Source organism: Melanotaenia boesemani, chromosome 24, assembly GCF_017639745.1.
Source record: "Melanotaenia boesemani isolate fMelBoe1 chromosome 24, fMelBoe1.pri, whole genome shotgun sequence".
In the NCBI taxonomy this organism is placed as follows: domain Eukaryota; kingdom Metazoa; phylum Chordata; class Actinopteri; order Atheriniformes; family Melanotaeniidae; genus Melanotaenia; species Melanotaenia boesemani.
The window spans coordinates 22,212,827-22,227,660 of NC_055705.1; the positions used below are offsets into that span (position 1 = coordinate 22,212,827).

Consider the following 14,834-nt stretch of genomic DNA (forward strand, 5'->3'; position numbering starts at 1 on the left):
AAGCGGCCCAGACAGCTGCAAGGTCTGCTGAGCTCTGAGTGATTAGAGAAATACCTCCATCACAGATGCTGTATCAGAGTGACATCACTTCTTGACTTCTTGTTGACAGCTTTTTTTAAATGAGATCCACCTATAAGAAAAAGGGCTGTTTTTGTGGCCTTAAGTCTTAACAGTCTTTGCTTCAGCCTGGGGGAAGAAAATTGATCCTTACAAAGAAAAATCAGGTTTCATATTTGCATCTTATTTCCTGAGAATTCAACTGCAGCAGTTGGTCTCAGCTGGTGATATAAGCCCCGCGAAGAATAATCATAACCATAAATCACTGAGCTGCTCTCTTCCTGTGTGTCTGTAAGTGCTGAATGATTACAGGAACCACAGCCTGAGAGGGCCCAAACTCAAACTTTACTTGTGTTTAAAGCATGACCTTTATAAAAGAATATTTCACCCTAAAACTAATAAATGAAGGAGCAGCTCCCTGCCTGTTTTTGACTTTTGACTTTGGAGGGTTAAAATGTTAATGCATTCATCCAAACGTAGTTAAAGTAGCTATGCACACGCTCTCAGTAAACCATCTGATCAGTTCTGTCAACGCTCACTCAGCTGCTGCAGCAACTCCAACCAATCACAGGCTCAGACAAGCTCATCCTGATTGGCTGCTTCTCTGCATCATGACACTGGAAAAGATTCTTAGTCATTACATTACATTTTAGGTTAGAACTATATTTAATTTCCACATTCTTACATAAATTGATTTATTACATAGGAATCACAGTTATTTTCACTATGTTGACCGATTTGGTTTTGCTAGGGTAACCGGGCTAGCAGTTCTTATTCAGTGTATATTCTGCTGCTACTAGCATAGCTAGCATAGCTAAATCAAACAAAAGACATCAGCATCAAAATGCCCAATAAACCAATATGTCAGTTAACATGGAGAAAATAATGCAACAGTGCTTCCTATGCAGAAAATAAATTTACCTTAAATATATGGAAATATAATTCCATCTGAAAACTGAATGTATTGCAGTTTGAAACAAGTAACTTGACTTAGAAACCATCTTTACCATCGTTACTATGATGTAGAGAAGCCGCCAATCAGAATGACTTTGTCTGATTGACCAGTTTATACTGGTCTGAGCCGGTATGAACTGGAAGTCAGTATAAAGATTTTAACTGGTATGAAGTATTTAAATTTCTTAGTCCTGGTTAAAACTCCAGCAGCAGCATCTAGAGGAGCTGCAGATGTTTTATGATCTTTCTGGGAAGTCCAGTTAGAAGACAATTACAGTAAACCAGTCTACTTTTTATTCTTTTGATGTTTCTGAGTTGGTAAAACAGGCTCCAGACTAACTTTTTTGCGAGGAGCAAAGTGGCCCCCAACTTAAATTTTTAGGAGCACAAGCAGAAAATTTAGGGCCGCACATGCATAGCAAATATTCACATTTCCTCTAATTTTCACTGTATTAAACATGATGAATACTTTTTTTTTGCCGTTGACATAACATTAAAAAAACAAACATCTTAGTGGTCACACTAATACAAAACAAGCAGACATAGAACTTGTCAAATCAAATCAGATTTGATGATTTGATTTGATTCATTTTGTAGTCGAAGCAGAACGGAAACTTTGTCCCCATCATCCCCCACAGGACATGATACGACTGGTCCATGTAGTTCCTGGCTATAAACAGCTTCAGGGACTGATGCTCCTCTCCAGCCACTGTTCCCACTCCTCAGTAAGAACAGCAGCTATTGGCTGTCCTAAAAGTCGCTAATTAGCATAATCAGCCTGGTACATATAGTTGTTATGGATGCTGCCATAAAGAGGGATGTCGTGGGAAAGGCAAAAAATGATTAAAAAAAAAAAAAAGACAATATTTAGAACAGCTAAATAAATAAAATGAAATAATAATTCTGTCAATATTTTCTTTATTTTTAGTTCAGTTTTTTTAAGTGTCACATGTCACAACACTTTTGACTTTTAAATATTTTTGTCCACCCTCTTCATTAATAGACATTACTCTGACGGTCTGCTGCGGGATCCTCCAGTCTGAAAACTCGCTAAATACAGCAACAAAGTCGCTAAGTTGGCAACACAATTCCTCCAAGACCCGCCTCTTTTCACACATAAGCCAATCACAGTGGTGTTTCGTCCCCGCTCACACACACATTGGCTGTCGTCTTCTTCGTTGGTGTTCTCCTTTTCTCGTATTGAAGTTAGTTTGAGTCGGCAAACCAGCAGCTAATTTGCATTACTGAGAATTACGGGACTGAAGAGGGGAGCAGAAGTTTATTAGCGACTAAATAAATTCAGTTATAACTAAACAAGAAAAAGACCAGCAAATGTTTTGGTTGCCATTGCGCGAGCAGATGAAAAATTCACTCGCACTGTCTCACATTTTAGTCGCAAAATGCGATCATTTGGTTGCAGTCTGGAGCTCTGTAAAAAGGGAGGAGATCTCAGGAAAGACACAGGACACACTGGAGGGACTACATCTCTGGCCTGGGAAGCCTTTGGGATCCCCCGGATGAGCTGGAAGAAGTGAACAAGGAGACGAAAGTCAGGGATTTTCTGCTTAGGCAGCTAACCCCACGACCTGACCCCGGATATCTGGCAAGAGGATAGATGGATGGATGAAAAACCAGATGGTTCTTCTAAATCTCTCTGTTCTGCATTGAAGAAAGAAGCTGCCCACTTCTACCTCCTTCTGCTCCATCAAGGTGTCATGAACTGAATGATCTGGGATTGCCCAATAGTATCTTTAGCTTTTACAGTAAACTGACTTTTACACCACATCCTTCAGTGAATCCATCAGGAAAAAGAGCAGTCTCCACTGAATTAGTGCAACACATCATGTTATTTTATAAATTTTACTATTGAGCCTGATTTAGAATCCACACACCCAAGTTGTAGCCCCGCCTCTTCCGTGACAAAATGACCTGTCACATGCACACGCATGCTACACGTTCTCCAACCAATGTCTGCACTCACATACACATACATAGTCAGTCCCTCCAGGATTTTGCAGGACTTTTTTGTGGCTGCAGTGGTATTTAGTGTTTTTATTCAGCTGGGACAGGATGCTGCTTTGAGGAGCTGTAGTCTGTATTTGAGGCTGTCACTCAACCAGTTTAACTAAACACCTTCCTGAACACTGGGAACAGGTCATGCATGCATGAGTCTCACAGCGCTTTTAGAGGAGCGCTGAGATTTGTCATAGTTGCATTAAACTTGCAGCGATTGGACAAAATTGCAAGGACGTTGCATTAATAGTTGCAGTCAAAAGTCTGGACACCCTTTCCCATTAAATCTAATATGGTGAGGGTGTCCAAACTTTTGGTAGTGTAAAAAATCTCTCATTTATATTATAATCTCACATATTCACATATATTACCTCTCACATACAGTTCTAACTGATTCACATGGGCATAGGCTGTCTTATATGTGTGTGCATTGGGTTTTAATATGTGTGTTAATTTTCATTAGTTAATATGCAAGATGTTGCTCGTGTGTGTATGCTAGTTGATTTAATATGTATGTTCTGGTGATTATAGTCGCATATGCATGATTTCAAAGTCATGTGTGAGAGTTAAAGTTGCATTCTGTCCTTTACAGCACCTCATAATAATTATTAGTTTTCTTTGAAGCATGAAATTTAAGAGTTTCAAGGATGACATTTCCTCAAACCGCCATGACTTTATACGAGTTTCAGTTCACATAAGAGAGCTGAGACTAAAGTAAACACCATGACTAAACAGCATCCATTAACCGTTGTCTTGTGACTCCACCACCCTGCAGCGTGCTGCTTGTCTCCAGACTCAGTACATCAGCTGTGGGATGTAATTGCAGCAGGCACCAACAAAACAGCCTTGGAGGTGTCCTTCGTGTCTTTGGCCAAGAGCCTTGCAGATTGAGGAGGGGTCTGGGTGATGCAGACCATCACACACAGGCTATCTCCACTTCTCCGTCTGTGGAGCAATTAGGGTGGTGGTCTGTGGGCTCCAGCTGTCAGGAGGCCTCTGTCTCTTGGTCTTGACATGTCTCCAATACACCCCGCTGTGAGTCTCTCCGTGTCAGATACACTCCACGGACCCAGCCGAGGCCCAAGGCGAGCTGTCCGTCATGTACTCATCCACACATTCCCGCTTTCTCGTGCATGCACACGCTGAGTTTCCATTGATATGGTCCTTCTGGCATCCTGGTAGTGTGTGTTCTCTCTCTGTGTGTAAGCAGTGGCAATAAACATGGCGGTGGCTGCGGGCCACAGCAAGTCAGCCATGCTATCCCTTATCGTTTTAATCACCTCGTTAGGCGCAGCTAGTCGCCACACTTACTGGCCACTGCTCCTCCTCTGGAACAATGCCCTCCTGACCTGATGCTGGTGGTGCCACTGGGCACAGGGAGGCATGATGGGAGGAGGATGAGGGAGAGGGTTAGTTTTTTTTTTTGTTTGTTTGTTTGTTTATTTATTTGTTTGTTTTTTAAAGAAAGCTCGTAGAAACTTTTCAACTCATTTTATTCTTATTGTAACTGGATTTTCTGGTTTGTGTTTCCAGGCAACACGTCCTCCAATCAGAACTAAGGCTGAGAAAATACTTGCTTTTAATCTCGTTTATTAAACTTAATCCTTAAGATTTCTGAGCGCCAAAGTAGCAGCATTGCATCAACGTACCTAACTGAATAGCTACATTCACGTGGGCAAATTTGTCATCTATCCAGCACGTTTACATGGACACTGATAAAGTGATTGTGTTGTGTGTTGACATGATGGAAAGATTAAAAACAATCCTAATGCTCTCATTATGTGTGATACGTATAAATTCAGAAGAAGAGGATGAATGAGATTTATTTTGAACCTTTTGACTGTCAAAATGCTTTAATCCTTCGCTCTCTGTTTCCAACAAGCTGTTTCCACCACAGTCCAGTTCTGTTTTTCTGCCGCCATTTTGAAGTCTTCTCTCATTACATCACCTAAACAACGTGATTCAGGCTTAATAAGATGCACTCACAGTCAATGATACAGAGCAGATTACAGAGAAAGCCACTGATGAAGTACTTTATCAGCTATTTGCAGATTCTTATTAATTATGCAAAAATGAATACATTTAATCCCATAAAGTCAAGTTTATATTTAACATTTTTCTCATTTATGGCCTTTATCGCTAACCACTTCCAAAGCTACAGCCTTTTGAATTCTTTCTCAAAATTTGACATTTTCTCTAAAAACCTACAGAACATAAAGGATTAACATACTTGCTTGTGTACTACGCTTCTTACCAGATACCACAAGGGGTGCACTAGAGAAACCAGATGGATAGAGTTGCTGAATTTGTTAGCTGTAAACAAAATGAGAAACATGGCAACAATATATATAAGAAAAAAAAAATGTTGCTGTTGTATTTTGAAGAGAAATGGCTGCAAAGAAGCCGTTATGTGTGAAATACTTGCTGTACTTTTGTGTATGGCTCCACACCAGCACTGTTTGGTCCGCATCAAGCAAATCCTGGTCCACTTCCATGGATAGTCCAGTCCTTTTGGACATTCTAACTGGTCCACTTGAAAACCTTGGTTCTCGGTTCGGTCTTGCTGACAGTGTGAAATCAAATGGACCATCCAGCAGACCAAAGAGAGGAAGTGACGCAGGACGTGACATAGAGCAACATGGTGGACATCTGGCTGCCACTCCTGCCGCTCATACTGAACAGAATCTGGTAAAAACCGGATCAGGTTTGAACACAAACGTACAACCAGAAACCTGACTGAATACATTTATTGTTGCTCCATTGGTTACTTGCAGTGAATGAGCCGTTTTCATCCTGGCCAGTCAATAAGCTAGATTCCTTGTTGGTCAGCATTGTTTTGGGGCAGTGGTTCTCAAACTGGGGTTCAGGACCCCCATAGGGGTCGTGAAATTTCAGGGGGCCACCAGATAATTAAAAAGAAATATATAGCCTACATTTATCAAATAAATGTGGGATTTTTACCCAAATTTGGCTGATTTTGGGCATGTAGGTGCCTTATCACAGTGGTGAACCACCAAAAACCACTTTATCCTTCTAATTATGAAGATTTTGACAGTTTTCCAGCCTTACATTTAGAGGATGGCTGCAAGGTAATCCATGTGATACATCAGACAGTTAACAACTAAGTCGTTGCATTGGGGTCATGAACACTAACGTATGGTATCTTGGGGATTGTGGCTCAAAAAGTTTGAGAACCACTGTTTAGAGAATGTCACCCCCTAGTGAGCAGCTGTAACTGCATGACATGATTGAGGTGGTTTGGTTCAGTTGAGTAAAATACAGTGTGAAAGCAAACCAAGAGCCAAAAATCGGAGGACAGCTTATCTCATTGGGCTGAGTCCCAACTACAAGTTTGGCTCAGACGGGGGACCCAGTGACCCACATCCAGGCAATAGACAGCTGGTTCCAGTGATATGTTTCTTCATAAGGGTCTTTTGAACCGCACTTAGTCAGTCTTACCTAAAGACCTGCTTGGAGGTAAGCATACCATAGTCCAGGGGACTCGTTCAATTATAAGGGAGAATTCTGAGAAATTTCACACCTTCCTTTGGTTTGTGTTCAAACAGCACTTAACTGAAGCGGACATGGACGTCACATAACCGCTAACTAGGGGGCGCTACTCCCCAAAACAATCACTGATTAATAATTAATTGTTTTTATTATATAAAGCACTTTGTGTTTCTTATGGCATGAACAGTGCTTTATGAAGATTCAGTTTTATTCCGTTTTAGCACATTATTATTTTATGAAGTCCTTTATGTGTATTTTTATTATTGCTGCTCTAAGTAGTTCTTATTGTTTCTTAAGGGTATTTAATCTTTGTTTTAACTCCAGTGTTTTCTTCCAAACACCCCAGTGGGGGATCCTCCACACTGGGGTTTTTGTCTGCTCGGTCTGGGGGTTGTTGCCGTGATGATCACTCTTGTCTGGGTGGCTGGGGTCCTGCACTGCAGCCTTACAGCTGTGGTGTAGTGGACAGGCTTTAGCATCTGCAGTGATTTAGACTCTGCATCAGACTTTAGTGGTAAAGAAGGATCTAATATGAAAGGAAAAGCTCTGGATTTTCTGGTTGATCTACGTTCCTATCCTCATGGTCACCAGCTGTGGGTGGTGACCGAAAGAACCAGATCACGAATACAAGCGGCTGAAATGAGTTTTCTCCACAGGGTGGCTGGGCTCTCCCTTACAGATAGGGTGAGACAGTCAACAGAGAGGTGGCTCGGACCAGTTAGGCTAAAAATTTCACGAGTAAAAATGTAAATACCTGAAAGCGGTAGATGAAATAAAAATAAATTCTCCAAGTTGAATTGAATGTTAAATTGGAACACTGAGCTACGATGAAGAAAACATAGTCTTAGATCAGCTCTAATCACTGTTTATGCATCTGGTTAGTTTTAACCAAAATAAGCCAAAAGTGGGACTTATTTAAGGACTTATCTAGTAGATTAGATTACTGTATTGCCCTGTTCTCTGGTCTTCCCAAAAAGTCCATTTCAAACTTAGAGCTACTTCAGAACTTGGCGGCGTGAGTTCTGATGAGGACCAGAGGACGGGAACACATTACACCAGTTTTAAAATCGCTGCATTGGCTCCCCGAGCATTTCAGGATTGATTTTAAGGTTCTTTTAGTAGTTTATAAATGTCTTAATGGATCTTGGACCCTCTTATTTATCAGACCTTCTTTTAAATTATGAAACCTTGCGGCTGTGGTGTGGGCCTTGTGGTGTGGGCTTCGTATCTGTGTGCGACTGTGTGAAAGATCATAATGAGTGTTTTTAATCTTTAGGTAATTCAGTTTTGATGTTTAAAGGTTTGTTTTGTTTTTAAACATGCATGAATTGAATTGTGCTTAAATTTCTTAATCATGTAAAGCATTTTGTATTGCCTTTGGCATGAAAAGGGCTTTAAAAATAAAGTTAGATTTGATTTTGATTTGATTTAATTTAAGCCAAGTCTCTGCAAGTGAGTTAAATCAGCTCCAAAATGCATTTTAGTCTGGGACTATCTTTAAAGATGCATTATGTAACTTTCTGACATTAAAACTCTGCATGTCAACCTTGTTTGATGGCAGAGTGACATTTATTATGCATATTTCTGCAGCCATCGCTGCCCGACAGCATCCAGAGGCTGAGAAACCACAACTTATTTACACAGGACGCTGCGTGATGTAGCCAAGTTTCGCTCTATGCATCGCGTCACATGCTAGCCAATGCATATAAACAAACCAGCTGTTTTAAACCATGGCTGATTTGGCAAAGAAACAAAAAAGACATCAGAGGAGGAGAGGAAATGACAGAGAAAGAGATTAGACTAAAGTCAAGATAAGACAGACTTTTACTGGCTGGAGGGATCTCAGAGAAGAGACAGGATGCAAGATGGATGCTGAATTAGCCGTCGATAAGGAGCGAGACAGTTACAAAAGTTATAGTGCATCTTTAAGCCCTTTGACTGAAACCAGCCATATAAGTAAGATACTGTATTCAACAGCTGATTCTTGAAATGTAAACAGTTGCATGATATTCCTGATGGCTTCAGGTTTCACATTTTAACATAGAAGTGAAGAAGCTTCATTTTTCTCCCCAGTCTCATGAAAAAAAAGGAAATTTCAGTAAAAAAAAAAAAAATCTGAACTTTAGTGTCAAGCAAGTATGCATATATAAGGAATTTGTGTTGCTGGTGCTAAAACAAAAGCACAGAAACAGCCACAACATAAACAGTATTTACAGGTATAAATAATAAGTTACACATCTCTGAAAAAATTAAAAGTAAAAAGGTCTGTACAGAACAGAAAGTGTGTTGTGTTAAAGAGAGGTAATAGAATCAAGGGGGAGGAAATAAATAAGAATATAAAATGAGAGAAAATTTTTGAGACAATAATAGAAGTTCTATGTTTAAAAGGTGGATTCCTCTCTTCCCTCTTCCTCTCTTTGCTAGCAAAGACCTGAACCAGGATTTAAGAGATGCATCTAGACCTTCAGGTGATCCATTTACTCTTGGCCAAAGCCTCATCAGAAATGGTCTCCAGGGAAATGTGGCTGTCAAGAAGCCATTCTTAAGGAAAGGAAACAGGGAGAAAAGGCTGAGGTAGGTCACATGACACAAGAACTGGACCCAAGATCAGTTGAAACAGGTCTGATGGAGGGATGGATCCTCCTCAAAACCCAGACCTCAATAATCTGGACAGAGAATAGAACAAAAGACAGAAACATCCAAAGAGGATTCTGCAGATCCTGTATAACTATTCCTGGACCATGTTGATGTTTAGGAACTCATTCAGACATTAGCGATTAATTACATGTCCAAGGACAGTTATTAATATTCAGGAAAATTAATGGAAAACATTAATTATGGGGCACCACCAGGGGAAACTGGAAACTAAAGCGTAAACATTGCTGTCATTGTGAAGGGTCTGGTAGTTTGTTCCCATCAATCTGAGAAACATCTCACTTTCCAAAGGAAAGTCCTTCAAGAAGCCTGGAGACGTATTCCTGAACACACCTAAATAAAGGACAGAAAACTCCTCTAGGGTTCAGACTGTGTTGAAGAATAAATAAATTCAATCTTTCAAACTTAGAAGAAACTTTAGCTTTAAACTTTATTTTTGTTTATGTCTGCAGATGTTCTGATAAATTTCTGCGTTTATTTTCCTTTTGTTTGGTAAAACATGAAACACATGAGGGCTGGCTGAGACTTCTGCAATACAACAGCTTTACTGAACTTCTACTTCCTCACAATTCACTGATAAATATTGTATTTTAAGTCAGTTTCATTTATTAGCCAGCTTTAACTCTTAACATTGATGTTTTTGAAAAGATAAATGTTTAAAAATGTACAGTCTAAATGGAGGCAGCAGTTGGTCAGGGAGGCATCACCAGCACCACAGACACATTTAACCATTTAATCTTAATCTCAGCAAATTAATGTTCAAATGATACAACAATCAAAAGACACATTTATGTAAAATAATTTATTTAATTTATCACAAACTTTCAGATTATTTTGGTGTTTGTGTAAAACTGCTGATAAAGTCTTTAGACAAGTTCATCTCCAGCAGCTGATGACTCAGCATCAACATCGTGATAAAAAAAGCAGCAATTTCCGGCCAATTACCAAGACTTCTGCCGGTCAAGGCATATTTTTCCATTGCTTTAATTATTCTTTTACGTGCTTTAATGACGTGAATCATGAGTGAGCTCTCAGCCAATCAGGTGTGTGCACAACTTGACTTAAAAAGTTCCAACTGGATGTCAACGCACAACATGCAAGACATCAAATACGAAAAAAGTTACTCTATAAATGTTATTATAAAAAGATTTATAAATTATTATTATTATTATTATTATTATTATTATAAATAATGGAATAGCCTTTACATAAAAATCTATTAAATAAACTATAAAAGCTAAAGTTGGGGTCAGATTTGAATACAAATAATAAATAAATAAAAGAAAATACAAAAACAGACTTAAAGATAGATGTCAGAATCAAATTAAATAAGTAGGTAAATAAAATAAAGAAAGCAGATTTAAAAGTTGGGTCAGATATAAAAATGAATAAACATAAATATTAAACAAATTCAGTTTTAATTTAAAATTAAATTACTTTTTCTAATTTAAAAAAGAAAAAGAGGGCGCGCACGTGCACAAACTCACAACATGTATTTAATTTTTTTCCATCTTTTATCGTGCACACATCTCTGCTTTCCCTTTGCCCACTACTCCCACGGGACGCAGAGCGCTCGAGGGGCTGAGGGGCGTGAGGAGAGAGGGAGGAGGTGAGTGTGGAGAGAGAGAGAGAGAGTAAGAGAGAGTCAGGGAGAGAAAGGGGGGCGACGTTAGACAATACCATTCCTCAGACATATTCCATCCCCTCCGTCCATGAAGCCTTTATTAGTCCGGATCGTTTGGATCTTATCTCGCATATGACACTCTGGATGAGGGGGAACGGAGAAGCTGGATTATCCTCGACCTGCCTTCCGATCCGCCGCTTCCTTGACAAGGAAGAGCCTCGCTTATCTCGCCCCTTTATCCCCATCTTCCACAGGCGGATGGACGAGTAGCCCTGGCTGCACTTTCACCACAATCTGCCCATCTCCTCCATTGTCTCTGCGCCGCACGCGGAGGGCTCACTGATCCCCTCTTATCAGCATCAGTATCATCATCCTCATCTGAACCGCACGAGCTGATCAAAACAAGACTTCTGGATCCAGACTTTTTCTTTTTTGTTTTGAATCTGCAGATATTTGCACGCCTGACGTCTGACCCTTGCGTGATGCTCACGTTGCAAGTTTACAGCTGAAAAAGTGAAAGTATTTTTCTCCCCTTTTTTTAAAAAAAAAAACTTAATTTTAGTTTCCGCGCACCTGAAGAGCCACCTCTGTCACACCTGGTGCTTGTTTGGTTTGTTGGAATATGAGTTAAATTGGAGTTGAGTCTAATCACAAGAAAAATCCTTTAAAAATTTGCCTCCCAACTATTTACCAAGGTAAGTCTCAAATACATAAAAACACATTTTTCAACTATTTCTCGTTGCTTTTTTTAAGTTGCAAAAAAGAAGATAATAAATCTAAATTTTCTTTCTTTTTGTTTTAAATAAAAAGAGAAGCTGTGGTGTTTTCACACCCAGCAGATGTCAACATTATTTCCTGCCGTCATATGCTGTCAAGTCGCTCTGCTCTCAGCCCAGCAGATGTGTTCATCACGCTGTGACAGATGGCCAATTCTGATTATGTTAATTTACTAAAAAACTGAGTTTCTTCCAAATAAATAAAGCAACTCACCTTGATCCAATTCTTTAAAGTCGAGTTATAATAATGATCTGCATTAAGTTTAATTAGAACACTTTAATGTTGTTTTACTCACTTGTTTAGCTCGTTTTGAGCTTAAATAAAATTCGATTTTGCGCAAATCTGAAGGCATTTATTATTAAAGGAGTTATATGTTATTATGCAATCAATTGTAGGAGCTGCATTTAGTCTGGATGGGCCCCCAGCTGGCAGCCGCAGTGGGACTTCCAGCGTAGGGCCTCGTGGTGCAGAAAAACACTTTTAATTAAATCTAATCGGGGATTTTTTTAATTAACTTTTGTGATTTTGCCTGTTTGAATAAAGAAGAAACTTATAAATATATAAATGTGAGATTTTAATGCCTGATTTTGTTCAGGTTTCTACGGAAGAGAAACTGCCGACGCCAGAGTCTAAAAATGATGCTGAGCCCGGATCAGGCTGAGGCGGACCTCTCCTGGACTCAGTCCGACCCGGAGACCATGCTCAACGGCCTCAAGTCGGCCGGCTGCACCTCGGACGAGCCGGCGGAGGGCGAGGAGAGAGGGGGCAAATGCAAAGCCGAGCAGCCGCTGAGCAGAGAGGAGAAGCGGAGGAGACGAAGGGCCACGGCCAAGTACCGCTCGGCCCACGCCACCAGAGAGCGGATCCGGGTGGAGGCGTTCAACGTGGCCTTCGCGGAGCTGAGGAAATTACTCCCCACTTTGCCCCCCGACAAGAAACTCTCCAAGATTGAGATCCTCAGACTGGCTATCTGCTACATCTCATATCTCAATCACGTGCTGGATGTCTAAAGTCAGATAAAACGGTGTGTTTGGGTGGAGGCTGGACTCGTGCGCGTGCTGGTCGTCATTTAGGGCAAAGGTGGCAGTGGGTGGACTGATGCGGGAGATGTTTTCTTTAAGAAGATGCGCAGTATTTTTAAAGCTGATAAGGTTGAAATAATAATAAGAAATAAAAAGAAAATGGGGAATTTTACAATCTGAAATAACCTCCACGTGACTTTTAACCCCAATGAACATTTGAATTATTCCCGAAAAAAAAACACTTTCCACGACGAACCAGATTCATCCATCACCACCTGTGACACGACTAGCTCCAAATTTAATTTATTTGAATTATAATCAGTAGAAATAAAACATGCTCTCTTTGGGCTGAGTCGGTGTTGCTTGTTTTGGTTGCAGATGCGCAAAGTTGCTGCGAAAAACTCAACTTTAACAAGCAACAAGCGCTGATCTGAGCTGCGGATTCAATAACAAAAATAAGATTTTCCGTTAAATATGAGCCCCGCAGGCATCAGTGTTTCCTCCCAAACGACTTGAACATGATCTTTTTAACCACATTTAAACATCATACATGATTTTCTCTGTTTATTTCATGTAAGTCCTCCTTCACTGTTTCAGGTTGGGGTTTAAAAACAAACACTGAGGGCATTTCTCAAATAAAAGGATGTAAACATAGCTGCTTTAGATCTAGTTTAGATGTTTTCCGTCAAGGAGGGAAAAAAAATTCAATGCGTAAGTGCCACTTATGAGAAATTGTGACCTTAATCAGTTTCCTTTTATATAAAAAAAAAGTGTATAGAATTATTTATTTAATTGTTTTTAATATTTAATGCTAATTTATTTCTGTTGACATTAGGCTGGCGTCTTTTTTCTGTTGTTTGTTGCTTCTATCTTTTAGGCTGTGAAATTGGAAGTGATGGTGTTCGATTCTTAAAAAATGGCACTTTCTGTTAAAGTATTTGTTGTAAGTTTCATGTGTGTCATTCTCTTTGTTTTGCTTTGATAATGTCTATTGTTGATCAATAGCAACGATAAGCACTTCAAGGTGGGGTTCATACCCCCATGGATATTTGCTTCCCTAAAAAAAATATTATGTTGAGAGGTTTCTCAGAAAAAATTTTTTTTTTTTTTTTTTTTAGAAAATAAAATGTTTAACTGTCAGTTTATAAGAGGTTATTTAGCCTAATGTGATTAAATGAGCTTAGCCTCTTTTTTTCTTTCTTTTTTGCTGTGACCAAAAACAAAATTTGATTTTTTTTTCTCCTCAATGTGTTGATGTTAATTTATTTTGATTTTTGATTTCATTAATTTTGCTATTTGTGTCGGCTTTGTATTCCTAAAAAAAAGAAACTTCAATAAGTAATTTTATAGTGAAAGGAAAAAAAAACATATCCTCTATCCAAAGATTTTTTGTCTCTTCAGGGTCATGTAGGCTACTTGTTGCTTTATGCAGATTTTTTGTAGTAGAGGTAATGTGTGACAGCTGGTTTCTAATGGACAAACTTTTCATATTCCTGGTGTTATTTTTTAATTAAAAAGGCAATAATTAAAAAAAAGACTAATTTTCCTTTTTTTAAAAGGTTTTTCTAACAAAATTCTCTGTTTTTAGAAAATTTTAGCTAACTTTGCCGCTAACTGATGCCAGGTTCTTGCTAACATTAGAGGGTTTAGCATGACACATCTGTAAGCTTAAAAGCTTGTTTAAGAGCACAGACACACACAAATACATGCACAACATGTGCATGTGCATACTGTACAACACACAAAAGATGGAATGATTGCAAATCCAGTTTAGCATACAGATGAGTGCTCACCTCCTGCACACATCCATACATTCACAATGCATGATCAAATAAGAGGATGCAAACAGAAAACATTTCACTTTCTCTCACTCTGTCTCAAACACACACACACACAGATTTATATATATATATATATATATATATATACACACACACACATATATACACACATATTTAGCGGTCAGCAGCTAGTGGTAGGCTACATGTATGCTCCTGGCTGAAAGGCTCTCTCCCTCCCCAGAGAGGGGGCAGGTGTTACTCCAGACGAGCCAAGACAACCAAATTACTGGCCGTCTGGCACCTCCCGTGGGAAACCCAGCGAGAAAGAAGGGATGGGAGAGATGGAAATTTATGAGCAAGCAAGTGCCGAGATGTAATATTGCCAAATGGTATGAGCAGAAAAGATCCAAATATTTATATTAATCTCTGATATAAACGCCT

At 39.4% G+C, this 14,834-nt stretch overlaps 1 protein-coding gene across 1 annotated transcript; it reads left to right on the plus strand.

Moving 5' to 3' along the window:
* Positions 1-10,882: 10,882 nt before the first annotated feature.
* nhlh2 (nescient helix loop helix 2) lies at positions 10,883-12,952 on the plus strand. Its single transcript, XM_041979049.1, has 2 exons — positions 10,883-11,508; positions 12,186-12,952. The coding sequence occupies exon 2, from the start codon at positions 12,226-12,228 to the stop codon at positions 12,598-12,600; it is 375 nt and encodes a 124-aa protein (XP_041834983.1). The 5' UTR covers positions 10,883-11,508; positions 12,186-12,225; the 3' UTR covers positions 12,601-12,952.
* The last annotated feature ends 1,882 nt before the right edge of the window (positions 12,953-14,834 follow it).